The sequence below is a fragment of the Aspergillus multicolor genome, assembly GCF_047715735.1.
Source record: "Aspergillus multicolor strain CBS 133.54 unplaced genomic scaffold BDW74scaffold_2, whole genome shotgun sequence".
In the NCBI taxonomy this organism is placed as follows: Eukaryota; Fungi; Ascomycota; class Eurotiomycetes; order Eurotiales; family Aspergillaceae; genus Aspergillus; species Aspergillus multicolor.
This window is the reverse complement of record NW_027395953.1, coordinates 1995896-2022193: the sequence shown is the minus strand read 5'-3', so window position 1 is coordinate 2022193 and position 26298 is coordinate 1995896. Positions and strand designations below refer to the sequence as shown.

General features: G+C 52.1%; 14 protein-coding genes across 14 annotated transcripts; 6 read left to right on the top strand and 8 right to left on the bottom strand.

Annotated features, from left to right (window-relative positions):
- Positions 1 to 903: 903 nt before the first annotated feature.
- On the top strand, positions 904 to 2494 carry BDW74DRAFT_144872 (L-threonylcarbamoyladenylate synthase). Its single transcript, XM_073723110.1, has one exon. It carries the CDS (start codon positions 1096 to 1098, stop codon positions 2383 to 2385), a length of 1290 nt encoding a protein of 429 aa, XP_073589048.1. The 5' UTR covers positions 904 to 1095; the 3' UTR covers positions 2386 to 2494.
- A 487-nt stretch (positions 2495 to 2981) lies between these two features.
- Positions 2982 to 4070, top strand: aah1 (adenosine deaminase; the record flags this gene model as incomplete). The annotated part of the gene is made up of 1 exon (XM_073727872.1): positions 2982 to 4070. The coding sequence occupies one exon, from the start codon at positions 2982 to 2984 to the stop codon at positions 4068 to 4070; it is 1089 nt and encodes a 362-aa protein (XP_073589047.1).
- Positions 4071 to 4475: 405 nt separating this feature from the next.
- BDW74DRAFT_173777 (putative DUF814 domain protein) lies at positions 4476 to 8008 on the bottom strand (the record flags this gene model as incomplete). The annotated part of the gene is made up of 4 exons (XM_073727871.1): positions 4476 to 6150; positions 6202 to 7790; positions 7852 to 7920; positions 7976 to 8008. 4 exons carry the CDS (start codon positions 8006 to 8008, stop codon positions 4476 to 4478), a joined length of 3366 nt encoding a protein of 1121 aa, XP_073589046.1.
- On the bottom strand, positions 8002 to 9366 carry BDW74DRAFT_144869 (coatomer subunit zeta). The gene is made up of 2 exons (XM_073723109.1): positions 8828 to 9366; positions 8002 to 8762 (listed from the first exon to the last, which is right to left on the bottom strand). Exons 1-2 carry the CDS (start codon positions 9187 to 9189, stop codon positions 8522 to 8524), a joined length of 603 nt encoding a protein of 200 aa, XP_073589045.1. The 5' UTR covers positions 9190 to 9366; the 3' UTR covers positions 8002 to 8521.
- A 288-nt stretch (positions 9367 to 9654) lies between these two features.
- Positions 9655 to 11905, bottom strand: BDW74DRAFT_50782 (uncharacterized protein). The gene is made up of 2 exons (XM_073732995.1): positions 11112 to 11905; positions 9655 to 11054 (listed from the first exon to the last, which is right to left on the bottom strand). Exons 1-2 carry the CDS (start codon positions 11755 to 11757, stop codon positions 9760 to 9762), a joined length of 1941 nt encoding a protein of 646 aa, XP_073589044.1. The 5' UTR covers positions 11758 to 11905; the 3' UTR covers positions 9655 to 9759.
- Positions 11906 to 12305, top strand: BDW74DRAFT_50781 (uncharacterized protein). Its single transcript, XM_073732994.1, has one exon. It carries the CDS (start codon positions 12054 to 12056, stop codon positions 12267 to 12269), a length of 216 nt encoding a protein of 71 aa, XP_073589043.1. The 5' UTR covers positions 11906 to 12053; the 3' UTR covers positions 12270 to 12305.
- A 457-nt stretch (positions 12306 to 12762) lies between these two features.
- Positions 12763 to 13780, top strand: BDW74DRAFT_144866 (60S ribosomal protein eL30). The gene is made up of 4 exons (XM_073723108.1): positions 12763 to 12892; positions 12971 to 13008; positions 13090 to 13206; positions 13291 to 13780. Exons 1-4 carry the CDS (start codon positions 12820 to 12822, stop codon positions 13381 to 13383), a joined length of 321 nt encoding a protein of 106 aa, XP_073589042.1. The 5' UTR covers positions 12763 to 12819; the 3' UTR covers positions 13384 to 13780.
- A 1-nt stretch (position 13781) lies between these two features.
- Positions 13782 to 14834, top strand: BDW74DRAFT_144863 (60S ribosomal protein uL16). Its single transcript, XM_073723107.1, has 3 exons — positions 13782 to 13869; positions 14071 to 14246; positions 14334 to 14834. Exons 1-3 carry the CDS (start codon positions 13825 to 13827, stop codon positions 14776 to 14778), a joined length of 666 nt encoding a protein of 221 aa, XP_073589041.1. The 5' UTR covers positions 13782 to 13824; the 3' UTR covers positions 14779 to 14834.
- Positions 14835 to 14836: 2 nt separating this feature from the next.
- Positions 14837 to 15161, bottom strand: BDW74DRAFT_50572 (uncharacterized protein). Its single transcript, XM_073732989.1, has one exon. It carries the CDS (start codon positions 15066 to 15068, stop codon positions 14895 to 14897), a length of 174 nt encoding a protein of 57 aa, XP_073589040.1. The 5' UTR covers positions 15069 to 15161; the 3' UTR covers positions 14837 to 14894.
- Positions 15111 to 15330, bottom strand: BDW74DRAFT_173772 (uncharacterized protein; the record flags this gene model as incomplete). Its single annotated transcript, XM_073727870.1, has 2 exons — positions 15111 to 15254; positions 15325 to 15330. The coding sequence occupies 2 exons, from the start codon at positions 15328 to 15330 to the stop codon at positions 15111 to 15113; spliced, it is 150 nt and encodes a 49-aa protein (XP_073589039.1).
- Positions 15331 to 15863: 533 nt separating this feature from the next.
- Positions 15864 to 18588, bottom strand: BDW74DRAFT_50726 (uncharacterized protein). The gene has a single exon (XM_073732993.1). The coding sequence runs from the start codon at positions 17962 to 17964 to the stop codon at positions 16171 to 16173; it is 1794 nt and encodes a 597-aa protein (XP_073589038.1). The 5' UTR covers positions 17965 to 18588; the 3' UTR covers positions 15864 to 16170.
- Position 18589: 1 nt separating this feature from the next.
- Positions 18590 to 21791, bottom strand: BDW74DRAFT_50725 (putative ATP-dependent RNA helicase (Hrh1)). Its single transcript, XM_073732992.1, has 2 exons — positions 19407 to 21791; positions 18590 to 19342 (listed from the first exon to the last, which is right to left on the bottom strand). The coding sequence occupies exons 1-2, from the start codon at positions 21555 to 21557 to the stop codon at positions 18989 to 18991; spliced, it is 2505 nt and encodes an 834-aa protein (XP_073589037.1). The 5' UTR covers positions 21558 to 21791; the 3' UTR covers positions 18590 to 18988.
- Positions 21792 to 23933, bottom strand: BDW74DRAFT_50724 (putative F-box protein (Pof7)). Its single transcript, XM_073732991.1, has 2 exons — positions 23301 to 23933; positions 21792 to 23240 (listed from the first exon to the last, which is right to left on the bottom strand). The coding sequence occupies exons 1-2, from the start codon at positions 23697 to 23699 to the stop codon at positions 22026 to 22028; spliced, it is 1614 nt and encodes a 537-aa protein (XP_073589036.1). The 5' UTR covers positions 23700 to 23933; the 3' UTR covers positions 21792 to 22025.
- Positions 23934 to 24178: 245 nt separating this feature from the next.
- Positions 24179 to 25650, top strand: BDW74DRAFT_165392 (putative mitochondrial carrier protein; the record flags this gene model as incomplete). Its single annotated transcript, XM_073726409.1, has 2 exons — positions 24179 to 24419; positions 24503 to 25650. The coding sequence occupies 2 exons, from the start codon at positions 24179 to 24181 to the stop codon at positions 25648 to 25650; spliced, it is 1389 nt and encodes a 462-aa protein (XP_073589035.1).
- Positions 25651 to 26298: the final 648 nt, after the last annotated feature.

Sequence of the window (26298 nt, the reverse complement as noted above, 5' to 3'; positions counted from 1 at the left end):
TTGAACTGATTGAAGAATATCCAATAAAGGAAGATTTATGATCAAGCTGCCGCTATACAAGTCTTCATCTCGCAAGATTGCAGGGGTACACACATGCTTGTCCATGTGGGGGAAACAAAAACTAATCTCACAACAGCCTCCTCCAGCTGTCACCCATGTCTGATTCCAATCAATCGATATCCCTGCGAGGCTGAACGTCTCGGGCGCGTGGAGTCCTCCAGAGTCCTTGAGCACCGAAGCAAAACAGACAAATATGTCGACGGGTCTTACGTCCGCCGCAGACGATGACTTGTGTCCTGCTTAGTTTATCACGCACTCATGAGAAGTCCGCACTGCATCCATTGCAAGCGTGGAGTCAGTGATGCTCCCGAGAAGATGAACAGCCATCGCGGAAGCTCTGGTCAGGTGTAACCCATTTCCCCATAGGTTGAACCTCTGACGACGTCCATACTCCTGATTGAGTATGGCTTTCCTTTGCTCATAGAGGCGTCTTAAACAGTCAGGCGTCTTTGCATGTCAATGTCTGTAGAATCACCCATGAATAGCCTCCAACCCTGTGTCAACTCTAGTATCTGCTGCCCGGGATATCCCCATCTAGATGGAGACGACCATATGATAAGGGCCAGCTACTATTTGAAGCAGTCTCTTATATTCATTTCATGTTACCTTTCTAGGATCATCAACTTGGTATTCTTGAATCTGTATGACCACTAAATCTGTATAGTTCCCTAAATCTGCGTGCTTAGTCATTCAGCCGACGTCATCGCAAGATTTTCCAAAAGATCGTCGACAGCCTCAAGTTCCCCATCGGACGCCGCAGTGTCTTTGACTTGGTAAGTTATGGACTCAGAAGCAGTCTAGCAGGTATCATGCCCACAGCTAACCTAATGGGGCACCTAACAGCTTTTTTTCATACCCCACGCGATCGCCTTCCGGGTTTGACTCATCGGGCACATACTCCGTCGGACTCACAGAACCTCGTCGATTGCGGGGGAGGCAGTCAATCTGCTCCCTATCGCGCCTCGCCTCTTCGCTCGCGGCTTCCCGCGCAGCTTCACCAGGCTTCTCTCAGTCCCCAGAACACCCGTCGCCAAAATGAGCTCCAGCTCGAAAACGACGGCGCGCATCGCGTCAGTCGTCCGCCTGAACAAAGATGGCCTTGCAGAAAACCAGACCCTTGCAGAATGGTGGGCCAGCGAGCAAAACCAAAACACACCCGAGGCTGCCGCGATCGCAGAAGCCGCTCAACTCCTCCAGACCAGCGATATGCCCGTCGCATTTCCCACGGAGACGGTTTACGGATTAGGCGCGGACGCCACGCGGAGCGATGCGGTGCAGGGCATATACAAGGCCAAGCAGAGGCCGTCGGATAACCCGCTCATTGTGCATGTCGACTCATTACAGATGCTTGAGCGGCTGCTGAACCCCGCGTCGGATACTGAGTGCCCTACGAAGATTGTTAAGAACACCATTCCGCCGATCTACGAGCCCCTAATTGAACGATTCTGGCCGGGCCCGCTTACGATTCTCCTCCCGAATCCGTCGGGCTCGCGTCTTGCACCGGAGGTTACGTCTAATCTTACGACGTTTGGAGTGCGCATGCCCTTGTCGCCTTTGGCGCGCCTGTTGATACATGTTGCGGATAGACCGTTGGCTGCACCTTCGGCGAATGCGTCTACGAAGCCATCGCCTACGGCGGCGGAGCATGTGTTTCATGATCTGAAATGTCGAATCGAGCTGATTCTTGACGGTGGGCCATGCGGTGTTGGTGTTGAGAGCACAGTCGTCGATGGGCTTTCCAGCCCACCAAGCATTCTGCGGCCTGGTGGTGTAGGTATCGAAGAATTACGGACTTGCCCTGGCTGGGAGAATGTACAGCTCGCATACCATGACGGAACATACGACGTGAAGGAGGTACCCCGTGCTCCGGGAATGAAATACAGACACTACTCGCCGAAAGCCCGAGTCGTTCTTTTTGAGGCCGGCTCAAATCCCCAGGCTATTGTCAACCACGTCAAGCGCGATCTACAAGACACAGCCGTCGGTGCGCATTCAATCGGTCTTGTGCGGACGCAGACTTGGGAACGCGGACTCCAGCTCTTGCCGGAGGAGGATGTTGAAAAGACGGCCAAGGCTATTCCGTCGCTTGTCAACAACCTGGTCCAATTTGCTGTCCCCGTTGGTGGCAAGTCGAAGGAAGTCTTCGACTGTTCTTTGGGCTCAGACGTTAAAGATATTGCGCGGGGGTTGTTCGCGGCCCTGCGCGCAATGGACGAGATGGAAGTCGATGTTATTTACGTCGAGGGGGTCTTGGATACCGAGTACCTGGCTGCGGCGGTCATGAACCGACTTAGAAAGGCGGCTGGGTCAACTTTCAAGGTTTAGAACCAAAAATAGAGGGCGGTTTGCATCTGGTTGACATTTTTTGTTTTTGCTATTGCTGGGCGGTGCTTATAGACGAGTCTTCACGAATCATGATTTCTTCCCTTCTTTTCTTCGTTCCTTCCCATCATAACGTAATGGCGCTCAGAAGCTCCTAAGATCTTAGTTTAATCTGTAGACCTCCCATCTCCGCTCTCCGTCTCCGTCTTCGGCATCCTCCGGTGTAGATAAACGTGTGGGTATACAACGGGCCAAGGGACCCACGCCTATCGTCCCGGTTTTTATATCGTCAATTTTTGAGTCACCAGCCTCGACTCCTTGACTCACACGTAGGTACCACGCAGACTATTCATTGGTCCTTGATCTTCGGAAGGGCAATCGTGGGTTCCAAAAGCTTGTATCACGCCTTGCAGTGCAACTACCCAAGACCGCTGGAGGTAGCAGCGAGATCCACTCTATCTCGAAGCACTTTCGGGTATACATAGTCCTAGCTTCCTCGGACTCTCTGCCCAGCTCTCTTTCGTTTCACCTCACTCTGATCATCCCATCTTGATACTCACTGCTACATACACAAACGCACTCCTCACCATATCCTCAAAATGTGTCCCTCCAACATCTCCCCCCAGTGGCACGCCTTCCTCTCCGCACTCCCAAAATGCGAACACCACGTCCACCTGGAAGGCTGCCTAGAGCCAAACCTCATCTTTTCTTTAGCCGAAAGGAATAACGTCTCCCTCCCCTCACCATCCGAAAACCCCGCATACACCTCCATCGAAACCCTAAGCGAGCGCTACGGCCACTTCAGCTCGCTAGACGACTTCCTGCACTTCTACTTCATCGGGATGACGGTGTTGAAGACGCAAAGCGACTTCGCCGAGCTGGCGTGGACGTACTTTAAGCGCGCAAGTGGGGAGAGCGTGCACCATGCCGAGGTCTTCTTTGATCCGCAGGTGCATATGGAGCGTGGGGTGCCTTATCGGACTGTTGTTGATGGTTATGTGGAGGGGTGTAAGCGCGCGGAGAGGGAGCTGGGGATTTCAACGAGGCTGATTATGTGCTTCCTTAAGCATTTGCCGCTAGAGTCTGCGCAGGAGCTGTATGATACGGCGTTGAAGGAGGGTGATCTTGACCTGAACGGTGGAAACCCTGTTATCCACGGTCTCGGTGCATCGAGCAGTGAAGTTGGGCCGCCGAAAGACCTGTTCAGGCCTATCTATCTCTCTGCGAAGGAGAAGGGCATCAATCTCACAGCCCATGCGGGTGAGGAAGGAGACGCGAGCTATATCGCCGCGGCGCTTGAGATGGGTGCTACGCGAATCGACCACGGTATCCGGCTCGTCGAGGACGCCGCGCTTATGGAGAGGATTGCGAGGGAGGAGGTGCTGCTGACTGTGTGCCCCGTGTCCAATGTGCAGCTGAAGTGCGTGAAGAGCGTTGCTGAAGTGCCGATTAGGAAGTTCCTGGATGCTGGGGTGCGGTTCAGCATCAACAGTGATGACCCTGCGTACTTTGGGGCTTATATTCTGGAGTGCTACTGTGCGGTTCAGGAGGCATTTGGGTTGAGCCTCGCGGAGTGGAAAACTATTGCGGAGAATGGAGTTAAGTGCAGTTGGATTGGAAAGGAGAGGAAGGAGGAACTGTTGGGGAGGATTGAGGAGTGCGTACAGAAGTTTGAGGGTGTTTTATAGATAGATTACCTGCTGTATATAGAGTTGCATAGATTAGAACATGTATCATTAGCTGACTCCCCTGAAACACGCTCGTTAGTACAGATCTTCTTACGGCATCTGCTCTGCGATGCTGATATAAGTAGTCGTGGGATTTGCCTCCATTCAAGCGGCTGGCGAAAGCATTAGAGACGTTCCTCTTCGGAAACATGGTGCTTATCTTTTGATGCACTAGGGCTACTGGAGAGCAATGCACTGGTTTTAATGCCTAGAAGGTGATTCCTGTTAGGTGATATTTTGTTGATACCATATGCAAGATCTCACACCTATGACAATAGCCTCTAATCCCAGACAGACAGTAGAAACAACCTGATGTGGATGCTCCTCTAGAAAACAACTAAGTAAAACCACCAAAGTACTGTAAGCCTATTTCTTCTTTCCACCTTTCCCTCCCTTGTTCCCACCACCACCGCCACCCTTCGCCTTACCCTTATCCCCTCCACCACCAGCAATCATAATCCTTACTTTACCAACCGGCACAGTATTGATAATCTCCGTATCCTTCCACCCCTTCAGCAACTCCCCCTCTCTCGCCCTCAACTTCTCCGCAGCAGCGCGACTAATCCCCGCATCCTCAGCAAACTCCTTCTTCACCTTGCCCGTCGTAGTCTCAGAAACCCACCGCCCCAGAATCTCCTTGACAGCCTTCCCCTTCTTCACAGCACCAGGTTGCAGCTTAACACGGTACTTATACTTCCCCAGCGCCGACCACGGCGCGCAAACCGGTATAGCGGCGAGAATCTCGTCGTCGACATGCGGCGTCCCCACAAGAGCAGGGAGCCATTCCAGGTCCGCGGCTTCAGCGGCGGCAGTCTGCTCGTTGTAGTCGTCTGTTGCGCCCTCCTCGAACAGAGCCTGGCGTTTGCGTTCTGCCTGCGCGGCGCGTTCGTGCTGTGCCTTGCGGCGCTTCTTTGCTTCCTCAGCTTCCTTTTCGCGCTTGGCTTTTGCTTCGGCTTCCGCAGCGGCCTTTTGGGCTTTCGCGCTGTTTGCGCCGAGGATTCGGAGGGCTAGGGCGCGTTCTTCTTCGTCTTGGTCCGCGTATTTGGAGGCGGCTTTCTTGGCTTTGCCTTTTCGGCCGCGGACGGGGGCAGGGGCGGCGGCAGGCTTTGCTTCGGGCTTGGGGGTTGTTCCGTTGGGGGCTGGTGTTGAGCGTCCGCTTGCTTCTTGAGACTTTTCGGCCTGTGTGTCGACGGGCTTTCCTTTTCGGAGAAGGCGCCTTTCTCTTGCAGAGAGGTGTCGTTTTCCTTGGGTTTGTGAGGTGGCTACGCTTTCGGCGTCGTCGAGTGCAGACTGGTCGTCTGCTGGTAGGTCTTTGTCATCCTGTTCGTCAGCTTCATCGGCCTCCGCTTGATCTTCCTTCCCTTGTGAGTCCTCTTCTTCAACAGCATCCACGTCACTCGAGTCCTCTTTCTCCTTTAGTTCCGCTTCCTGTGTGTCATCCAAACGGGGTTGCAGTGGGTTCTCGGTGGATACTGCATCTTTAGCTTCCTGCTCCTCGTCCGACTCCGAGCCCTCTGCTTGCTCCTGCTGCTCAACATTATCCGGCATCTCAACCGGTTCAACTGATTTGCCTCCCTCCTGAGCTTCAAGATTCTCGGCTTCGTTCGCCACCTGGGCCTGCTCCTGAGCTGGAGCAGCGTCTTCAGACCTCAGGCTTTTATGGTTGACGAGACTCTCCTTGCTGATCTGCCACATCACACCGAAACCCAGAACAAGCTGTGACGGAGCAAGGAAGTTCTTCTCTCCCTTGACGAGGAACTCACCGACGGGGAGGAGGTCGCCTGCTACAGAGGTCTTAGATACCTGGGCAGCATCGACCCAGTAAGCGGACATGATCGCCTTGGAGTCCCACGCCGTAGACGTCGCGGCGCAAAGGTTGCCGGCCTGTGACAGAGTGGTGGGCGATATGGAAGAGCTCGAAGCTCCTGCTTTGTTCTTGACGATCATTGGCGTAGCACCTTCGAGGTCGGCGTGAATGAAGATATCTCCTTTGCGAAGATAGCGGCGGTAGAGCATCTCGCTTTGCATGCCATCGCGGCCACTAGGATAATTACATTAATATAGATCTTGTCTTGGAACAGATTATACTCACCCTAGCACGAGATACCCTTCGGAAGAGATGAAAAACAGGAATTTCTCAAACCAGAAAGGATTCCTAGAAGGCCGTAGGACCTGCTTCTCCTGCTTCAGGTTACGCTTGAGATCATCCTTGACCTTCTTCTCGTGACTCTTCAGCGCCTTCGCGGAAGACTGCGAGGTCTTCTCGGCCTTGACAGCAGCCACCCTCTTTTGCTCGAAGTATTGCGTGGCATTTGCCCAAGGGCTCATACCGAGATCGATATCGATCGTCAACCCTTCCGACTTCCCCTTGGAGTTTGCTGCCTCTTTTTCTTCCTCCTCTTCGGAGTCCTCCGACTCGTCATCTGAGAACAACTCCTCTGCCTCGTCTCCTTCGTCACCAGTTTCTCTCAGCAAGAGCGTAATGGTGTTCTCATAGAGCTTCAGCGGCAGCTTAATGATACTCGCAACAGGGTTTCCCCGCTTCTGCTCCATCTCGACCAAGCGCGCAATTTCCACCCAGTCCATACCTTGCGCAATCAATCCGTTGACAGCATCCATGGCCTCTTGCACCCGGTAGACATTATCCTGAATAGCGCTCGCCTTCCGAATGTGTAATTCCTGGGCTTGCTCAAGAGCCCCAAGGCGCTTTTCATGTTCGTTCCTAAGCGCATTGAGCTTCTTCTTTGCCGCACCCTCCCGTTCCGTCAATCGCGACTCTAGCTTCTGAGATTCAATGGACGAGAAGTATTCATCGACCGTGGCGTTCATAGACGGGTATTCCAAAATCGTGAACCCTTCTTTTCCTTCAAATTGTCGCGGCTTGAATGGATGAAAATCTTCGTAGAGCAGAGCAGGCTTCGAGGTTGAGTCGTCCTTTTCAGCGTCCTCCGGCGCCTTCGGACGTGTATCTTCTTTCGCAACAATAAACCCAGGATGGCTCTTCTCCGCAGACAAGTCAGCAGTAACACTCTGTGCCTCCTCTAAAACACCTGATACTACATCCATGAGGCTCTCATCCCCAAGAACCTGGTCCAGCGGTGTCGCCGGATCCGCGCCCCGAGTCGCAAAGGCATGATCCAGTAGAAGCGGCGGATACTCCGGAAATCCCTGGGACAGAGCCTTGCGCAAAACATCCGTATTCTTCTTCTTCAACTTCTTCGGCGCGCCATCCTCCTGCGAAAAGAGCGCCTTCGCCTTCTCCAGCGTCTCCCGGATCCGCTCTCGCGTGATCGGCGGAACACCATTGTAGTTCTGCTTATTCGTCACCGTGTACTTCAGGCCGACCTTCGCTTCCTCCATTCCCTCGCCGCCCGGTACCTGGCGGAGAAGCGCAATGATCGTGTAGTCCTGGTCGGTGATGATGATGTTCCCGCTCGCGAAGAACTCGAGCAGCATGTGGTATATGCCATCGCTGAAGCTGAAGTCGATGATGCGGTCTGTGCCGATCTGCTTGACGGATGTGATGCGGCGGGATTTGAGGCATTTGCGCAGGCGGCTAACGAACGTGGAAGGGGTTGCTGCTGTTGCTCGGGAGTACTGAGTCACATGGCAGCGGAAGCCGGAGTCGACGATCAGTTGCTTGCGGTGGTCGGGTTTTGCGACTTTGAAGAGGAAGATTCTCTAGGAACAAACATGGATATCCGTATAAGCAGCTAAGCAATACTGCGGCAGCATCACTTACCGAGGACAGGTCATAGATGTTTGAGACTCGGAGACCGACTAGCTCGGAGGCCAGTTCTTTGGATATTACCTGAAGGCGGGCTTGTTAGAGAGCATTGCTCGAGGGCCAGCTGGCGGGCGCTTACCTGAACATCCAGGGAAGAATATCTTTGTTTCATCTTGTGGTCTGTTCTTCCAGTGCGTTTGAACGAAGCTGTTGGAGAAAACAAAGAGTTTTGCGCAGGCCCGATAATCTAAAAGCGTGACGTATGCGGGGCTGTTTCCCACTCATTCTGAATCATTCTAGGGCTTCTAGAAGCCTAGGATTTGACGCAAGCGTTAAATCCCATCACTACTGGACATTGATTGGTTATATTCACAATTATTTCTAGGCATGGTAGGCATGTTGTCCACTGCCCACCGTCCAGCCGTTGTTGTCTACCCCAGGCTCACCAGCCGACCCTCAACACAGCAATAAAACCGGAATAACTCTATAGAGCATACAGCTCCTGGAAAGAACCATAAAGAAAAAAAATCGAGCAAATAGTATGGAATCATGAATCAACAATGAGCAACGCATATAACCGCGCCAAACCCAACCAGATCGCATAAAATAGAGAAAGCGAAACAAACGTTCATGCAATATTCATGCAGGTATAGAAACAATTAACTTGGCTGTTTTCCTCCCCCGTCTACATCTGCCTCAGTCCCTCTGCCAGGCGCCGCTTTCCAAGCTCCCAAGCATTGAGCAGACCTTGTTCGGAAAGATCAATGCTCTTCAAGTTCGGTGCGTCAGGTTGAGGCGCACGGCTAACACGAGATGCAATCAGCACGGGATCCGTCTCGAGAATGATACCATCGTCGATCAGTTCATCAATGGCCAGAGCGACCAGGTCGTAGTTCTCGACGATTGTGCGCTTGTCCGTGGCACCCCTAAGCAAGACCGATGTTAGTCACCTCCGTTTCCACGGCTCCCAAATACCAGCAAAGGTACGCACTTGAATAATATCCCCAGGGCATCCCGTAGCGAGAGAACAACGTTGTAAAGCAGCACTTCGTTCTCCTCCGCACCACCAACCACGTAGAGCATCACATCGCTCTCCAGCTTGAAAACGACAATTCGGTTGTCGTACAGAATGACATCGCTGGTCTGCTTGTTGGTCTTCTCTAACAGGCCCTTCTCGAATGCCTTCTGTTCTTTGAGTGTCGGGTAGGGGTTGGCTCCGGGGTAATCGGTGGAATTGGGGGCAACGCCGGCCGGGGGGTGAGGTGGTGAGTAGTACTTGGCGAAGATGCGAGAGCCGTCATCGGCCGACATCACAAGGACCGCATTGACGGAGAAGAGCGAAAGAGATCCCATGTTGAGTTACCGTCGTCAGATGTTGTAATATGGTGATTGAGTGAGTGGCTATTCATGGGGCTCCGTTTACTGTCAAGCTGTCCGCAATTCGGAAGCCGCCCCAATGTTGTTCCGCGCTATACTCCTTCAGTCGCGCTGTCGAGTGACTTGGAGTATGGGGGAACAAAATTATTGCCGGTATATAAATTAACGACTGAAATGTATTCTAATGGATGTTAAAAGTTTAGGAGGACAAATGGGTTGCCTTTCGTGAGTGTAATGGTTAAGGATATCATTTAGTACCACTGCGGCTATATACGTTCGTTGATAGATAACTGCATAAATTGGGGAATACCGTCTTAGTAGAAGTGGCCTGAGCATGAGTAAAGAGACACATTCATCATGTTTAACATAAAATCAAGGCCTGGGTATTCAAACAGGATGATCTTAATAGTCCAAATACAAGCAATCTCCAGGATCCAACAGCTGAATCTTCACAGTATAAGAAAAATACATAATGGGCATCAAGACAATACAGAGAAGGGAAAGTATAAGAAGAAACGTTGGTCGTCAAAGTGCGTGAGAGGTCTATCAAGTCTGGGTGGACTCGCTCGAACCCGGGCGGTTGAACCATGAGATCCAGCTTCCTCGGTTTGCCTTCTTCCGGGCAGCTTCCTCATCCTCAGCAGCCTTGGTCTCGCTGACCAGCCGTAACGGCCGTAGCTTGCTTTGAGTCATAACTGCACCGGTATAGTTCGTCATACCGTTGCTCGACCGAGGGGAGTTGGAGGTGGCACCGGTCGACGCGGTGTCATTAGGAGGGTCACTTGACACGCTCCCTGAGCTGCTTAGATGACCGCGTTCTGGCTGGCTAGACAGCGACGGTGCACGGCTGCTAACAGACATGCCTCCTGGTACATAGTTTGCTCCAGTGAATGTGTTGCGTGAAACAGGTCCCATCATGGTGGGGCTGATAGGGCCGCCGGAGTTGCGTCCTCGGTACATCTGGCCAACAACGACTGCGGCGCCCAAATCCGTTGTCTGTTCGGACCTTGTCCTACGATGGCCTCGTACAGATTGAGCACGGTTGATTGGGATGCTAGGCGCGGTTTGTGGGTTCTCGTGGGCGTTTATAGCACTCGGGGCGGGTGGCGGCGGCATCATGCTGGTCGGGCGCGACCGCGGTTGAGGCTGAGGCTTGTTGTTGTTCTGACCAGAAACAACAGATTTGGCTCGCTGCAGGAAGGTCTGCTGGTCTTCTTTCTCTGGGGGAGTGGGGGGAAGATCTTTGTCACTGCCGGCTGGTTTTGAGCCAGCTGGAGGGTCATTGTCGTTCTTATCAAGGATATGTTCAAACCCCTCATGTTGCAAAAGCCGGCTAATGATCCGCTCGATATACAATGTCAAGGCTTTGTTTTGATCCTTGAGTGCCTTAAGCTCTGATTCAAGTCTGCGGTTGTCGTCAGATTCGGGACGAGCATCTGCAGACTCCAGTTCATCGGCCAATGAACCCAAACCGCCGGCGGTTTCCTTCGCGTCCGCAGTGTCAGGGTGCACTTCTCGCATGAAATCGCCCTTGGCGAAGTCGCCGTTGAGAGTCCGTTCGCTGAGGAGTAACTGGTAACTCTCGTTATCCTCCATCAAACGAGCATTCGCCATTCGAGCCTCCAGAAGCTCCTTTTCCAGCTCTCTCTGGCGGCCGCCGCCCTTGTTTTCCATCTCCACGAGTTTGATCTGGGACTCGGCCAACTCGAGCCGCAACGACTCGATCAGTTTATCCTTCTGCAGGAGTAACTTAGAGTTATTGCGCGAAGGGCTCCGTTCAATCTGAGACGAAGGTGCGAATTGCCCTTCAATATCCGGAGAAGCTCGGTTGCGGAAGCTGGCTGTAAAGCCATTAATATTGGGTTCCAAGAAAGGCTCTAGGATATTGCGATACTTACAAGAGCGGGACACATTCTTATCGTTGTCAGCACTGATACGCATGTCTTTCTGAGCAACGGCCTCCTTCAGGCGCTGGATGGTGGCCTGCATCTCTTCCTCGCGGCTAGCCTGTTGTTCCTTCTCCTGTAGCATGGCATTCCGTTCCAATTCATGAGCCTGCTCCAAATCGCGAATCTGGCGGACATGATCACGGATCTCGCCGTTCAGTGCTTCGATCTTATTATCTCTTTCATGGCTCTGGTCCTCCAACTTGGCTTGTTCGGTGACAGCCTCGTCAAGGCGCATCTGCAGAACGCCAAGTTGTTTGCGATACTGCTCGGAAGCGGTCTCGGCTTTTTGCAGCTGCTCTTTCAGGTCTTCGATGAGGGCGGCATTCTGAGCCCGCGCTTCCTCTTCCGATGGGTCGGCAGCGATCTTGGGAACGCTTGACATGCTCAGATTGGAGCGACCAGGTTTCCGGGCTGCCGCTCGTGCGGACACCGGGGCTGACCCCCTGAGGGAAGGAGTCCGGGACAGGCCATTCGTTGATGCCGCAGTAGGAGATCGACTGTGGCCTCGCGGAGGAGTGCCACTCGTTGTAGAATCTGTGGCGGAGGTTTTGTTGGTATTGGCTGGGGAGCCAGGCTTCCGAGGCGTCGCAGACATCTTGACCGAGATTGGGTATCAAAACGGAGGCTGGTTGCAGGGTGGCTCGATGGGGGAACTGAGGAAGACAAAGGGCCCTGAAGACCGAAGTCCGATGAAACGCTGGGAAATTAACAAAAAAGTTTCAGGACGGGCGTCTCGAGGTTGTAGTAGCGGTCAAAACACAGCCGGAGTAGTAGTGGAGGACTACCACTAACGACAGTGGGGGGAGGCTGGCGTAAATTGGCTGGAAGGGTCTCGCCACCCTTGATACAGGAGTGATAGAGAATTTGACAAATGCTCAGCACGAGTAAAACATGAGAAGAAGAGAAACAAAGGAAGCGAGGAGGTTATGTGCAAAGTTAGGGATTCGATGGGTAGCATGCGCGCGACGGAGGATAAATTATTATTCTGGGGGATGGGCCAATCTGCCTAGCCCGCTGCCCCGTATGGCAACGCCGATGATGGCGCTCTTATCCGTAACCTTGCCAACTACAAATAACATCATATTTATCACTGCGATGGCAGAATAGATTACGCAGCTGACGATGTGTTAGAGAGCTGCTTATTGCGCCCATTGTCAAATTTCAGGCCTTATCCTCCCATCAGCTCGTGTTGGCCGTTGAGATCTGATCTGCAGGTCGTTGATACGAGACCGTTTTGACCAAACGGCCCCTTTGCCTAGTGACGGACGATAAAGATAGCCCCAAGCAACCCTCCATCATCCTCGCGCCGTCCTCTAGACGATAGACAGTCCAGTTAAGATCATTGACACAACAACGCATCATTTTCCTGTCCCCAATATCGAGTCTGCGCCACTATGCGTGCATCATCGTCCCAGCCATCCGGATCCATCAGTTGTAAAAATACTTACATCAGCGGTATCAGGGGATTGATCGAAAGTAGATTAGCGGCGGCCCTGGGTGACTAAGGTGCTCGGCAGCGGAGGAACGACGATCCGGTCCTCGCCAAACCCACAAAAAATCAGCCTACCGTCTTTTTGCACCTCATCCCAATCAAAGACACGGCCGGAGCGCACGTATTTCGACTCACCTCCAACAACACATCCACCACAGCGCAACGATGGCCCCCAAGAGCAAGAAGGCTGGTGACACTATCTCCTCGCGCCTGGCGCTTGTGATGAAGAGTGGAAAGGGTATGTACTTCAATTGGCGTGCTATCGACTTTTATCGTCTTCGGGATAGAGTTGCTAATCATGATCGATTTTTTACAGTCACCCTTGGCTACAAGACCACCATCAAGACCCTGCGTGTGAGTACCCGCGAACGAACCGACGAACAGACGACGTAAGAAAAAAAAAAAAAAAAGCAAGATACTGACTTCAACAAAAAGTCCGGCAAGGCCAAGCTGGTCATCATCGCCGCCAACACTCCTCCCCTCCGCAAGTCTGAGCTCGAGTACTACGCCATGCTTGCCAAGACTCCCGTTCACCACTTCTCCGGTAACAACGTGAGTGTCACCTTATCCGAAATGGCCGTCGCTTTGTCGTTGCATGCGGACGGAATATAGGATGCTAATTACGGGGATTTTTAGATCGAGCTTGGTACTGCCTGCGGTCGTCTCTACCGCTGCTCCACCATGACTGTTCTGGATGCTGGTGACTCTGACATCCTTACCAGCCAGTAAGTGTGAGCGCTGGGATCGTTATGTCTGAATGATGAATGTCGGCGAAAAGCCATATTTCAAGAGATTTTAGTCATGACAATATGAAAATTCAAAGCCCAGAACTTTGCTCGTAGGTACTTGGTACAGGTACGGTGTACTCTGTAGACATGGTCTAAAGGCGATCATCAGCGTAGATAAACTGATAAAGACGGAGTAACCATTGCGCGCCATCATGAAACGCGCCGACGACCTTTGAAGCCTGACAAATGCGTTAATGCGTCATATCCGCTATGGGCGGTGATTGGCTGAGAAGCTAGGGCTTAGGGTTTTGCCACTCGTTAGCGGGAGTTGATTGGAAATCAAGCCAAAGTGCCCCCAGTCAAAAGAATCCCTTCTCTTTTCGCTCTTCGACACCACCCTTTCGACAAACCCATCATCCAGTTTGCATAAACAGCAGTCAAAATGGCTCGCCGTCCCGCCCGCTGCTACCGCTACTGCAAGAACAAGGTGCGTGCGATATTTCGAGATTCTGGACGTTTTTGTGTGGTTTAGGCGGGCGGTCTCGCTTGTGGGCCGCGATATGAAGAATGAGCGAGGGAAGACGAGGACGAGAGGCCGCCCGAAAGAATCGCATCGCCAGCGGTCTATCCATCACGAAAAGAAGTTGCGATATGGAAATGATGAATACTAACGAACTTCTCGATCTAGCCCTACCCCAAGTCCCGGTTCAACCGTGGTGTTCCCGACCCCAAGATCCGTATCTTCGATCTGGGACGTAAGAAGGCCAACGTCGACGACTTCCCTCTCTGCGTTCACCTCGTCTCCAACGAATATGAACAGCTCTCCTCCGAGGCTCTCGAAGCCGCTCGTATCTGTGCCAACAAGTATGTACCCGACAACCACCGAACCCGATCTCCGCGACAAAGGAAACAGAAAGCAAAGGAATGAAAGGATCTAACATGGAAATACAGGTACCTCGTGAAGATCGCCGGTAAGGAAGGTTTCCACCTCCGTGTCCGCGTCCACCCCTTCCACGTCATCCGTATCAACAAGATGTTGTCTTGCGCTGGTGCCGATCGTCTCCAAACCGGTATGCGTGGTGCTTTCGGAAAGCCCCAGGGTAAGGTCGCCCGTGTCAACATCGGTCAGATCATCCTGTCCGTCCGCACCCGTGACGCCCACCGCGCCACCGCCATCGAGGCTCTCCGCCGCTCCATGTACAAGTTCCCCGGTCGCCAAAAGATCATCGTCTCCAAGAACTGGGGTTTCACCCCCGTCCGCCGCGAGGACTACGTCCAGCTCCGCCAGGAGGGCAAGCTCAAGCAGGACGGTGCCTACGTCCAATTCCTCCGTGGTCACGGTCAGATCGAGGAGAACATGCGCCGCTTCCCCGACGCCTACTCTGCTGAGGCCTAAATGTTTGTTACGTTAGCGTTAGGATGAAAAGGAAAGGGATCTTGCAATAAATAATCGTTCATGTTCCATTCTGCTTCCACTTGGTATAAGCACTGTAGTGGCCGTAGAACTCGAGATCAGCCGACATTTCCGACCTGTTTCAACACTTGGCAAACCCATATATCCAAGCTACGACTTAAGGAACCCATACATATCACCCACCAAATCAATATCATCGCCAGTCTTAACCTCCAATATCTCATGTCCCCGAGCGGGTTCAAGATCACGTTCAGCAATTCCCCCATTATCATAGCACCTTCAGTTCATTCATACACCTCGGGCAAGATCATGATCTAAACCTGTACCAAATCCCCCGGCTCAACCCGCAGAATATCCTCCGCATCATTCTCATTCTGGATGAGGACGCGGCCGCGCTCCGCGGCGCCGATGACGATGTAGTATGCGCTTTGGTAGCGGACGCGCGTGCCAGATGTGTACTATCTCAACGCGACGGAGATTAGTTTAGGAATGGAGATTGTTAGGGAGGAATAGAGGGAGGTGATGTACGGCCATGATATGGTTAGGTTACGGTGAGGTTGGTTATATGTGAATATATATCTTGACTTTGAAGGGGAGGATGCGGTTGATGGGGCTGGGCTTGTATACTTGTGAATGATACTAGGAAGTTGGAGGGTAGATGGGGAGAAGGTAGGACTGAGCCTTGGATATATATAGACCTCAACCTTGACAAGGCTGAGCGGGTATGCATCAATATCAATTAGGTAGCTACATACATACATCCCAAGCAAGACAAGGCTGAGGGCCTACCTAAAGACTATCTACAGCCAATACAAGCCTGGGTTCAAGCACGAGGCTGCCTTGGAATATATTTCAGTAATGTCTATGCAGGTTGGTAGGCATAAAATCATCACGGTACGATACGCGATGGGTGTGGTATAGATTGTCCAGCGCCTCATCTAGAGGTATCAATGTCAATAATGTGGCGGATGTATTAGAAGCGATAGGTACCTGGTTTCATAACATAGGAAATTATGCGGTGCACGTGCCCAAAAATATATGCCCTGAAGGCATGCAACGCCTCCACATGCACCCAGGTCTTACGTGCCATGATTCGAGCTGCCGTATGAACTTGTCTAAATTCGCAACAATCACCAAGAGAATATATACCTAGAAGAGACGTCCGTCCCAGGGGAATGAGTCATAAAAAATGCATAAGTGAAAATGTGTAACTGATGCTTGGGGGATGACCAAAATCATAGACTGTATATGTATGTAGGCTGAGTAAATAGTGATTATATGCTAGGTGTTCGCGAAGTCTAAATAAGCCCATATCCAAGAGAGATTATAGTGGGATGACCAGCATCCAGTGATATATGATAAGGACCTGTACGCCTACACATCGCCCCAAGCACCAATACCAGGAGGTGCAGGAGCAATAGCACTCCCGCTATCCACGCTCCCGCCGATATCCCAGTAGTTGCGGCTAGAGCCGGTAAGAGTCCGACGACTAGAGATAGCGGACATCTTTGCGCTCTGGCTAGCACAACTAGAGCTGGGATGGCGAATATGCTGGCGCAACACAGGGGAAGAAACGCTAGTCGGGCCAGAGTATTGAGACTGGCGACGGATCTGAGCCTGAGACCTTGAGTGAGCGCGCGCAACAAGCGGGTGATGCTGACGGATGATAGCGGCGCGGCGAGACGCATCTTGCGAAGCGCGACGTGTGTTGTGGACATCAGGGTTGCTCGGCCGGCGACCAAAGCGGTTCCTGAGGTAGCGGAAGACCATCATGATATCGAGTTCGCGTTCCCAGTACTCCTTATCTTGCTGCTGTCGGGTGGTATCAGATAATGGTTCCATTGATCGGGTCGGAAGATCTTCGTCCTCGATGCCCCACTGAGCCGCATGCTCAAGGTTTGGATCTTGGATGGTAGGCATAAAGTGAGGAGACATTATTGAATCGTCATTGCTTGCAGCCTCAGCCGTGGAGTCTGCGCGTGTAGATGCGTGGTTGCTTTCCTCGGGTAAATTGTCCAGAGGGATTCCAGCGTACTGGTTGGGGATATCGTTAGCCATATTGAGGTATGTTGTGAATGCTCCTGGGTGTTCGCAAAGTTGGTTGACAAGAATTCCTAGCTCGCGGGCTATACGTTGAAGTAGCCTCGCTTCCCACCGGTCTTCGGCCGTCGCTGTTTCCGGCGCCTGGTTCAGTATTTCGTCTATTTGCTGCTTCATTTCCGCCTCAGGCTCGACCTGTTCATCAGATTCGGGTAACGTCTCTCCAAATATGACCGAAAGTAATGACTCGTCAATGCCTATAATATCTCGAATGACCTTTCGCGTGATCCGCTGCCAGAAAGATTCATCTTCAACCGTGGGCTCAGAGGGTGCCTGATCCTCTTGGGGCGTCGCCCGCACGCTAGGTGGCTGCTCTGAAGGCCTGACCTGAGAAACAGCCTCAACATTTGGAACGCTTAGACGACTATTACGCCGTCGTCGCGTGGCTTTCTCGATTTCATGTAAAAGAGCACGGCTCTGATCCATCCTCCACTGCTCAATGCGCTGCCACCGTTCGCGGTCGGCATCAGTCTGCTCCTCATCGGCGACAGCGTCCAGATGACGCTGAACGCTTGAGCGCCGCCGATGTCCGAGCGACGGTCGTCGGGTAGGGTTATACTGCTCATACTGCCATAGCTGGTTCTGCACGGTTTGATCAGACGCGAGGAAGCTTCCCAGCCCATCGTGAGCAGGAAGTTCAGCGGGAGCTTGATCCCATCGCACACTATCCCAGCGCGTATTGGAGTCGAAGGTGGGAGAAGGTGCCCTAAATGCGTGGAGGCCATCATCGAGGCTATCTAGCTCTGTCCCATCTTCGTCTAGCGGGTCATCGAGAATACCGCCGGCCTCACTTTCCAACTCACGTCCAGACCTTGTATACGCATCGAGTGAGCCAAAGTCGCTGAGTCGTGATGCGCCTACAGTGCGTGGGCTCCGTGGGGTGCGCTCAGTGGAGGTCGTGTGAGTGCGGGCGGTGGTGGAGGGCTGCGACGGGGAGAAGAGGACCCATTCTTTGGTCTCGTTCTCGCGAACTTCGGGAAGAGATTGAGGGATTTCAAGCGTTGAGGGCTGCGGAGCAGTATAGGACGGGCGCCGGCGCGGAACTTGTGGTGGTAGACGAAAAGCCATGGATTGTTGTTAAGCTCGGGGTTGTAGTTGGAGACTCGAGATAAGATGAGAGTTTAGATCGCGGTGGGTCCCTGCATAGAAGCGTGAGGTATAATGCTATAGTTAGAGGTAAAAGAGGATGAGAGTGAATATAAAAGATGAAAAGGAGACAACTGTCGAATATGTATGAAGCAGAAAAAGCAAGTCAGAGATGCCAGACAACGCGAGGAGGAGATAAATGAGTGCGACTTGTCACTCCGCAGGTCAGACTGGCTGCTCTGCCCGATAGGTAAGCCGGTGATCGGTGGGCGAGATCAAATCGCCCCAACCGGTCAAGAGTCGGGCGGAAAACGCGACTCAGACGTGGCGCTCTTGCAGACGAAAGTGTAGCTAAGGCTATTAAGAGAAAGTTTAAAGAGGAGAGGATAGGAAATAGCAACAAAGAGACGAGATCTAGGTGTGGTGGTGCCGGGAAGTGGTGATGATTGTTTGCGGATGATGCAAGAACGCCCAGTACGTACGGCAGTCACCAGACAGCCAACAATGTCCTTAGTAGGACTTCAGCTAGTTACCCTTTGTCGAGAATCAGGTAAGAATAGAACAGGCAATATACTTGAAGAAAATATCCTGATTTCTCATCTCTGATTTATTATCCATCCATACACTGCGTATCCTGATCATCCCACTTTCTCGACATGTCATACAGACCGCAAGAGGGGCGATAGATACTCTGGGTCCTCGACTGCAGTTCCACCGTGGAACACCGGGTTTCGAGTTGCTGCCAGTGCCAGGAGCTGTTTCCGCTGCAGGGAGGAATAGGCTTTCTTCTCCTGCTGCTGCTGCAGTTCCTCCGATGTTCGGCCTGGAGACTGAAACAGCGCCCAGCTGGCCTATGCAAACGCGAAACGTCATGTCGATATCAGACGCCAAGTGTCAATTTCAAGGTCGAGGCTTGAGCTCTTGAATCTATACATTATCAATAGTCTATGGTGTGTCGCTTGCTAATCATGATGCGAATGCGAGATAACGCCATATGCCTGTTCACCTACTCCTCCCTCGCTAGAGCCTCTCCCACCCAGTCCATCTGCACTGCACTCACCCCTCGCGCATAACTGCGGTTCGTGAACACAAACTCATTGTACAGGATCGCCTCCACTTTCTTCCCGAAGAGGACACTGGAAGGGTGGATCGCCACTGTCTGGTTCCCCACTACAGTACGGTAGCTACCGTCCGGCACAAGACGAGCGGTGTTCGTAGAGAACCCCCGCAAGAAGCTCTTCAATATGAACACGGGCGACGGTTCCCGAATAGATGTGGATGAGTCTGAGCCCTGTGACTCGGTGGAATTCGGAAGCAGCTTGGCTTGTCGGCATTGGGTTGTCAGTTGCTTGCGCACATCCTGCAAATCCCGAATATTAGCCGTGCGCCCAGCTTAAGGCTATTAAGGTAAACAGAGAACTTACCATAACGGACTGCATCGCCCGATGTGAGACCAGATGCCGTTCAGCCCATGCTTTCCGATCGGTATTCTCTGATGCGTAAGCCCGTACCGTTGCCAGCATCGTAAGGTGGTCGCCTTCACGTCGGTATAGATCTCGCCGAGCTGTCTCGGCGGCCTCCTTCTTCTCTTCCGATGTCGTATTCAGGAATATGTTTTCCACGCTCAGACAAGATATAATATCAATCACATCAATCAGACAATCCGGTCCAAACTCGGACGCAGCGAGCAACACTCGTCCTAATGTCGGGGTAAGTGGGAGCTTAGCGATGTGCGACCCAATTGCACTGATGTTTCCCGTCTCATCGAGTGCTTCAATACTGAGCAACTGAAGAAGCGCTTTTTGTAGAGCTTCCAGTGGAGGCCGTGTCAGGAATGGGAACTCGACGACATTGTCTACCCCGCGAGCCTTCATGTTGAGTAAAGCTTGACTGAGATCGCATCGCAAAATTTCTGGCGCATTCACCTCATCCAGCTCCAGATAATCTTTTTCTGTATACAGTCGGTAGCACTTTCCAGCTGCCTCTCGTCCTGCACGACCCTTACGCTGAATAGCAGCAGACTTCGAGATGGGTTTGACAAGCAGCGAATCTAAGCCTAACCGGGTCCGGAACTGCTTGATCTTCGCCTTTCCACAATCCACAACGAATCGTACACCCGATACTGTAACGGAAGTTTCAGCGATGTTTGTAGCCAGAATGATTTTGCGTGTGCGTGGCGGCGCAGGAGCAAAGACTCGCTGCTGAGCTACCTGTGGAAGGGCTGCGAAAAGCGGAAGGACTTGAATCTTTGGCAATGATGGATCCATTCCTGTGGCATACTCGTTGACCAAATTCTCCAACGCTTCAACCGTCTCCTGACCTGTCAGGAATACCAGGATATCACCGGGGATAGGTTCCTTGTAATGTATCTGAAAGATGACCTTGAGCGCCGCATCAACAAAGTCATGCACAGGTTCCGGCGAGTATATCGTCTTGACCGGGAACTGGCGACCCTTGATATGGCACACCGCAATGCCATCTTTCTCTTCCTTCTCAGCATCTTTCGGACCCTGACGCCCTTTGAATCCCTCCACAAAGAACTCTTGTAAGCTCTCCATATCAGCCGTAGCACTCATGACAACCGCCTTAAGCGGGACACCTCCCCTCCCCTCCTTCTTCCCAGATACCAGATTTCTCAAGAAACCCATAACAAGATCAACATTAACACCGCGCTCGTGCACCTCATCAACAACAATAGCGCTATACTTCGTCAACCACGGGTCATGCAGCATCTCCTGCAGTAGCATTCCCTCCGTCAAAAACTTTATCCTCGTCCCCGGCGCAACAGAGGTGTCAAATCGCACCGAGTAACCAACCTGACTCGCAGGCGACGAATTTCCCAACGGTGTCCCCATCTCCTCCGCAACACGGCGTGCCAGCGAAATTGCAGCAACACGTCTCGGCTGCGTGATAGCAATACACCCTCCAACCGTGACTTCCTTTTCAGACCCATCCTCCTGCACAATCTTGGTCTTCGTCGGCTGACACCACGTCTCGTCAACAAGGAACTGCGGGATCTGCGTACTCTTTCCGCTACCGGTTTCACCAATCAGCAGCATAACGTCGTTCTGTCGGAGGTTCTGTCGGATCTCGTCGCCGTGCGCGAAGATAGGTAGGTTCTTGCGGATCTCGTAGAGTTCCGCAGCCTTTTTCTTGAGCCCTGCGAATCGTCCTCCGTTTGAGTCTCGGATTGGCCGGTCATGTTTCTTGGTCTTGTGCTTAGACTTATCGGGTCGGTTTTGCTTTTGTAGGACTAGATTCTTGTAGACTGGAGCCCCTATGCTCTTCGCGGCCTTTTCTCCCTTTCCAGTCCCATTCTGCTCGGTTTTGGCGGTTTGCGACTCGGGTTTGGTCTCGGACTCGTTCGACTTCTTCGATCTGGGAGGGCGAGAGTTATCTGTGCGCTCGTCGCGTTTTCTTTTCTTGTTCTTCCGCAAAGTATCTTGTTTGACCTTGCTTGTCTTCTCCCCGGACTCTGGTTTCGGCGTTTTCATCGGCTTCAATGGTTTCACCTCCTCTTGTACGACAGGTGCCGCGTCTTCGTCGGCGAAGATGGTGCGGACCCGCTCGGGCATGGCAAGTTCGTGGGGGTGAATTAGTGATGGTTTAGTTTTTAAGCGTATAGGTGAGAATTCGACACGAGCGACTGATTCCTTGCGCGATAGTTCTATTGTTGATTGTGACGTTGATGGATCTGCTGCCCCAGGAAAATTTTGGGTGGACGTACATATCTTATCGATAAGCCTATCTTGGCACTCTTTTTCTACCCCGGTGTCTGCGGCTCATCTTTATGGTCTTACGTCTCTATTTTCGACTAAGCATTTACTTTAATCTATTATTGTGCTTTTACGTGATATTTGGATTTTCATTCTATTTAATTTAACAGACACTTTTCGTTGATGACCTTGTATAGTTCTTGATCCAAGCCAAAACCGGGTATTCGAAATGCTAGACCGATATATATATGTTTCTTCGTATATTAGCACCTCTATAAGTTCATGTCTGAGATAGCGGCATGATGTTGAAATATAATCGTGAAATCATTAGTTCAAGCCCCAGCCTCTAACACGGCGGAAGACAAATGCGCGATCGTTCTTGAGGCCGAACTCAGCCCAGTCGTCAGTGAGTTTATCGTAGCTCCAGTATCCCTTCCATACTAACTTCGTGTTCCTTGACGGATTCGGATGTGAAGAGTTCGCATTGGTAGGTCGCGCAGTACTCGAGCGAAGAGCTAGATGAAGGACATAAACATATTTGGCTCCTACGCCCTCGGTTTCGACCACAAGGTCTCTTGGGTCCGGCGTAGCAGTGGGTCCATCCTTATTTGGAAATGAGTTATCAACCTCCTCGGGCGGATCTGTAGGGGATACTGGCTTAGAAAGACGCCAACGGCCCCATTGAGCGCGCTTCAGCGCCTCCATGGCAACAGGAGGGACGGGTTCTTGAGTTCCGCTTCCCACATCGGCGGCGCTTCGTGGGTTCTGCTTGCGAGTTGTCGCCCGCGCCGCTGTAACGTTTGCTTTGCTAATATGGGGGACTACATCGACCGGCTCCACAGTCGAGAGTATGTAGATAACAGTCCCGTCTGGATAGAAACGGATGTAGCGGTAATATGTCACTATGTGGATCGGGCTGTTCCAAGAGATATTCGAATATGCTGATGCCGCACCGGCCCGTGTATAATTTACCGTACTAATATAGATTCCGGTAAAACGAATGCGAGGGTAGGTGTGAAACACCTCGCTCCATGAAGATAGCGGAGCTGGAAGCTGAACTGGGATATCTGTAGGAAACGGAGTATATCGGCGCTGAGGCTCCAGCGTGTATTCGGGATTGCCGTGGATGTCGCATGCAAAAGAATAGTGCATTGATTCGAAGCCAAATTTAGCACCTTGGCAGATACGTTTCCAGATATGCTGTTCACGAGCGAAATGATACGCGAAACGTTTGCACACCAGTGTCATCCGGGCAAAAGCGGCTGGATCTGCCAAGGCAACATGGCTAAGGATCTCGACTATGACTTCGGAGGGAACATGCGCAATGGGACATGGAGGACGGGGGTCGCCTTCGAAGAGCGGGTCCGCGGATAGGATGGAGGCGCTGGCAAAAGAGTCAATAAGCTCCGGGGTCGGCACGACTGGCGCTTGCTCAACCGGTGCTACTTTGGCGGGTTCGCTGGGTACAGCTGGCTGTGGTGTTTTCTTCCATGCGCCCGCAAAGTGCTTGTTCCGGTACTCCTTATCGACAGCAGCATCAAGCTGGAAACGTCAGCAAGACTGCACTTCCGGAACATATGACATAGGGATTATCCCACTCACTCGGTATGCCTTGCGGTAATGTTGTAAACTGTCTCCCAAGTTGCCTTCTGCCTCTCTCTCGACCGCTCGCTCAAAATGCTCCAGAGCCGAGGTAGGCTCTGCCCGGGGCTTTCGCGAGTGTAGGTGGAAAGCGTCTTCTTCTTCCGGCTTCCGTAGCGATAGCCGATCAAGTTGTTGCGTTATATCATTCTGGCTATATGGTGCCGGTCCTTCCTCATCTTCCTCTTCCTTGCGCGCGAATACTTCATGGCGGGTAGGCGGAAAGTGTCGGGGTTGAGCAGCGGCAGCTCTGCCGGGCGTCGACCGCGATGGTCCAGGCGCGTTGTTGGGCTGGGTTTTCCGCGAGACTTCTTCACGCCACTGGCGTCGAAAGGACTCGAGCTCCGCGTTGTCCGCCATCGTTGTTTTATCGATAGAGGATCTGGCAGGTAGACTAGTAGAGACAGGTCCACCGATTGATAAGCGAGCTTCAGTGGGGCAAGGACGAGAACTGGGAGCAAAAGAATCGAAGAGCAGGACAATGAGAGAAAGCAATAATGGTTAGATTAAAATTAAGAGAGCCATTGCAACTTCAGTGACTGCGAGTAAAGCGATCAACTCGCAGGCATGAGGGGGATAGAGCGTGGGTGTAGGAGTAGCAGTCGATAAGTATGAAGGTCGAATGCTTATCTCCGGCAATCTTGAAATCCGACCGCCACCGACCGGGCCGGAGCATTCTTTTTCTTGCAGCATCATCGCTACGTTTCTGAGTCACTGATCGTCCTCCTACCTTCTCGAATACTTGACGCGCTTGATGAGTCAATAGCAAACACATTCCTTTCATCTTTTTTTTTTTTTTTTTTTTGACAGACAGCGAATCTGACTGCGCCGTTGAATGAATGTCCGCTCCGGGCACTCAAGGTACTTCCTGGGACCGATATCGCTCCAACGATTTGACCAGCAGTGATTACCAAAGCCACTCGGCAGAGACATGGAATTGGGTTGCAGAAGATACAGTCATGGCGGCTACTTCTTGGACAGGGTCGGCTTCTACAGTAGAGGCTAGCCCGGTAGGCGAGGCCTCTATCACTCAAAAAATGGTCTCTGCGACCTGTGGCAGCGTCCTCACCGGACTCCTAGGTACGTATTTACCAGCGCTTTTGAACGTCAGAATCGAAGGATTCCCTCAGGTCTCCCACGAGAATGAGCTAATCGTTTCTCAGTGACTCCTCTAGACGTCGTTCGCGTTCGATTACAATCTCAGTCCCCTATCAAAAACACCTCTCCGTTTACGTCACACACCACAGCCACACTAAAAAACGCGCCACCTAATCTCGGAGTCACTGCTTGCTGTCGTGAAGTGTTTTGGGGAGGGCAGAACTCGCAAATATGTATGGTCGGACCTAGTGGCAACACTCTGGGGCCCACTTCCCAGTCAGTTGCGGAGTGCGCGGTGGAAGAGACCCAGCGCAGGACGTTTACATCTACATTGGATGGTCTACGGAAGATTGCACGCAATGAGGGCGTATTGACATTGTGGCGTGGGCTGAGCCCTACGCTGATGATGGGGATACCTGGAAACGTCATCTACTTTGCTGGGTACGATTGGTTGCGCACCGATGAAAGGAGTCCGATCAAACGCGTTATCCCTAGCGCATACATACCGTTCATTGCAGGCGCAGTTGCGCGAGTAGCCGCAGCCACGGTTATAAGCCCAATTGAGATGTTCCGGACGCGCTTGCAGGCGACACCCGGTACCGGCGCAGGGCATTTCAAAGCAACGCTCGAGGGTTTGCATCAGATGACCAAAGCTAAAGGTTATGGCTCCCTGTGGCGAGGATTCACTCTTACCATGTGGCGCGATGTACCCTTCTCTGGACTTTACTGGTGGGGGTACGAGGAGGTGAAGAAGTCCATAATTGAGATGCGCAAGAAGGCACACGGGCTTAACTTGCCCAAGAGCGTTTCATCATCAACGCAGTTGGGGACCTCCGAGATAGAAGGAAACACATTTTTGGATAGCTTCGTCGCTGGGTCAGTGTCGGGTGCATTGGCTGCGTTTGTGACGACGCCATTTGATGTTGGGAAAACTCGCCAGCAGGTGTTTCGTCATATGGGGGATGATGCGTCAAGTGCTGTTGGCAGCAATGTCGCTAAGGGGGCCCTTCGACCGGAGCAGCTTTCATTACCCAAGTTTCTTATGCACATCTTCCGTGAAGAAGGCGCAGCAGGTCTCTTCCGAGGCTGGGTGGCCCGTTGTCTCAAGGTGGCCCCAGCGTGCGCTATCATGATCTCAACATATGAGGTGGGCAAGAAGTTTGCCCGAGACGTCAACGAGCGACGCCAGCCTTCGTCAGATGGCAAGGACTAAGGGACAGTTCGATTCATTTTAATCTTGGCACCGATTCCGACCCTTTCTCTTCAAAACTGCATTTCGCAGATCTATTGTCACATCCTATTATTCGACTTTTGAGCGATCTCTACTCATGCGATTGATCTCCGCTATTATTACAATCCCAGCATCTAGCCAACTTGCCGGTTCGCTTGTTGAGCGCAAAGGTTTTTCTGATGATACCACATTCGATATGGAACATAGAGCTGTTTTGTTTCTTCATATGTCTCAGGAGATAGAGGGGAGGTGCTTTTGTTCTAAAGTTTTGCATCGGCATATCTGTACAGTACATACCTCAGCCTTGTATTATTCCACCACAATCCAACTGCGAAAAAGAAACATTTCCCTTCCCTGTCCGCGGTGCACAATATTATACATAGCAACGGCTCAGCCTTACCTACCCCGGTCGTTCGGATGCGCGTCACTGGACGAGCTCCCGCCATCGCGCGCGGGGCCACCTTTAGCTCGAGACGATCTCTTCGCTTTGATCATAAGGATTCAAGGCTCTCTCGCCCTTCCCCTCCTGAATCTCGGGAGGCTGAAATGCCAACCTTTGCGATGCTGACACAGCCTTCACTGATCATTCAGACGCGAAAGTCATCTGCCGTCGTATTGACTCAAACAATG

What these genes read in the sequence shown, in the direction of transcription:
- BDW74DRAFT_144872 (XM_073723110.1), top strand. Translation starts at nt 1,096, where the DNA reads ATGAGCTCCAGCTCGAAAACGACGGCGCGCATCGCGTCAGTCGTCCGC.
- BDW74DRAFT_144869 (XM_073723109.1), bottom strand. Translation starts at nt 9,189, where the DNA reads ATGGGATCTCTTTCGCTCTTCTCCGTCAATGCGGTCCTTGTGATGTCG. An exon ending in GCCCTGGGGATATTATTCAA is followed by an intron (nt 8,763 to 8,827) that starts GTGCGTACCTTT and finishes GGTCTTGCTTAG; the next exon opens with GGGTGCCACGGACAAGCGCA.
- BDW74DRAFT_50782 (XM_073732995.1), bottom strand. Translation starts at nt 11,757, where the DNA reads ATGTCTGCGACGCCTCGGAAGCCTGGCTCCCCAGCCAATACCAACAAA. An exon ending in TAAGAATGTGTCCCGCTCTT is followed by an intron (nt 11,055 to 11,111) that starts GTAAGTATCGCA and finishes ATGGCTTTACAG; the next exon opens with CCAGCTTCCGCAACCGAGCT.
- BDW74DRAFT_50781 (XM_073732994.1), top strand. Translation starts at nt 12,054, where the DNA reads ATGAGAAGAAGAGAAACAAAGGAAGCGAGGAGGTTATGTGCAAAGTTA.
- BDW74DRAFT_144866 (XM_073723108.1), top strand. Translation starts at nt 12,820, where the DNA reads ATGGCCCCCAAGAGCAAGAAGGCTGGTGACACTATCTCCTCGCGCCTG. An exon ending in CCACCATCAAGACCCTGCGT is followed by an intron (nt 13,009 to 13,089) that starts GTGAGTACCCGC and finishes TTCAACAAAAAG; the next exon opens with TCCGGCAAGGCCAAGCTGGT. An exon ending in ACCACTTCTCCGGTAACAAC is followed by an intron (nt 13,207 to 13,290) that starts GTGAGTGTCACC and finishes GGGGATTTTTAG; the next exon opens with ATCGAGCTTGGTACTGCCTG.
- BDW74DRAFT_144863 (XM_073723107.1), top strand. Translation starts at nt 13,825, where the DNA reads ATGGCTCGCCGTCCCGCCCGCTGCTACCGCTACTGCAAGAACAAG. An exon ending in ACCGCTACTGCAAGAACAAG is followed by an intron (nt 13,870 to 14,070) that starts GTGCGTGCGATA and finishes TTCTCGATCTAG; the next exon opens with CCCTACCCCAAGTCCCGGTT. An exon ending in GCTCGTATCTGTGCCAACAA is followed by an intron (nt 14,247 to 14,333) that starts GTATGTACCCGA and finishes ATGGAAATACAG; the next exon opens with GTACCTCGTGAAGATCGCCG.
- BDW74DRAFT_50572 (XM_073732989.1), bottom strand. Translation starts at nt 15,068, where the DNA reads ATGATAATGGGGGAATTGCTGAACGTGATCTTGAACCCGCTCGGGGAC.
- BDW74DRAFT_50726 (XM_073732993.1), bottom strand. Translation starts at nt 17,964, where the DNA reads ATGGCTTTTCGTCTACCACCACAAGTTCCGCGCCGGCGCCCGTCCTAT.
- BDW74DRAFT_50725 (XM_073732992.1), bottom strand. Translation starts at nt 21,557, where the DNA reads ATGCCCGAGCGGGTCCGCACCATCTTCGCCGACGAAGACGCGGCACCT. An exon ending in GGGCGATGCAGTCCGTTATG is followed by an intron (nt 19,343 to 19,406) that starts GTAAGTTCTCTG and finishes CGGGATTTGCAG; the next exon opens with GATGTGCGCAAGCAACTGAC.
- BDW74DRAFT_50724 (XM_073732991.1), bottom strand. Translation starts at nt 23,699, where the DNA reads ATGGCGGACAACGCGGAGCTCGAGTCCTTTCGACGCCAGTGGCGTGAA. An exon ending in ATTACCGCAAGGCATACCGA is followed by an intron (nt 23,241 to 23,300) that starts GTGAGTGGGATA and finishes TGACGTTTCCAG; the next exon opens with CTTGATGCTGCTGTCGATAA.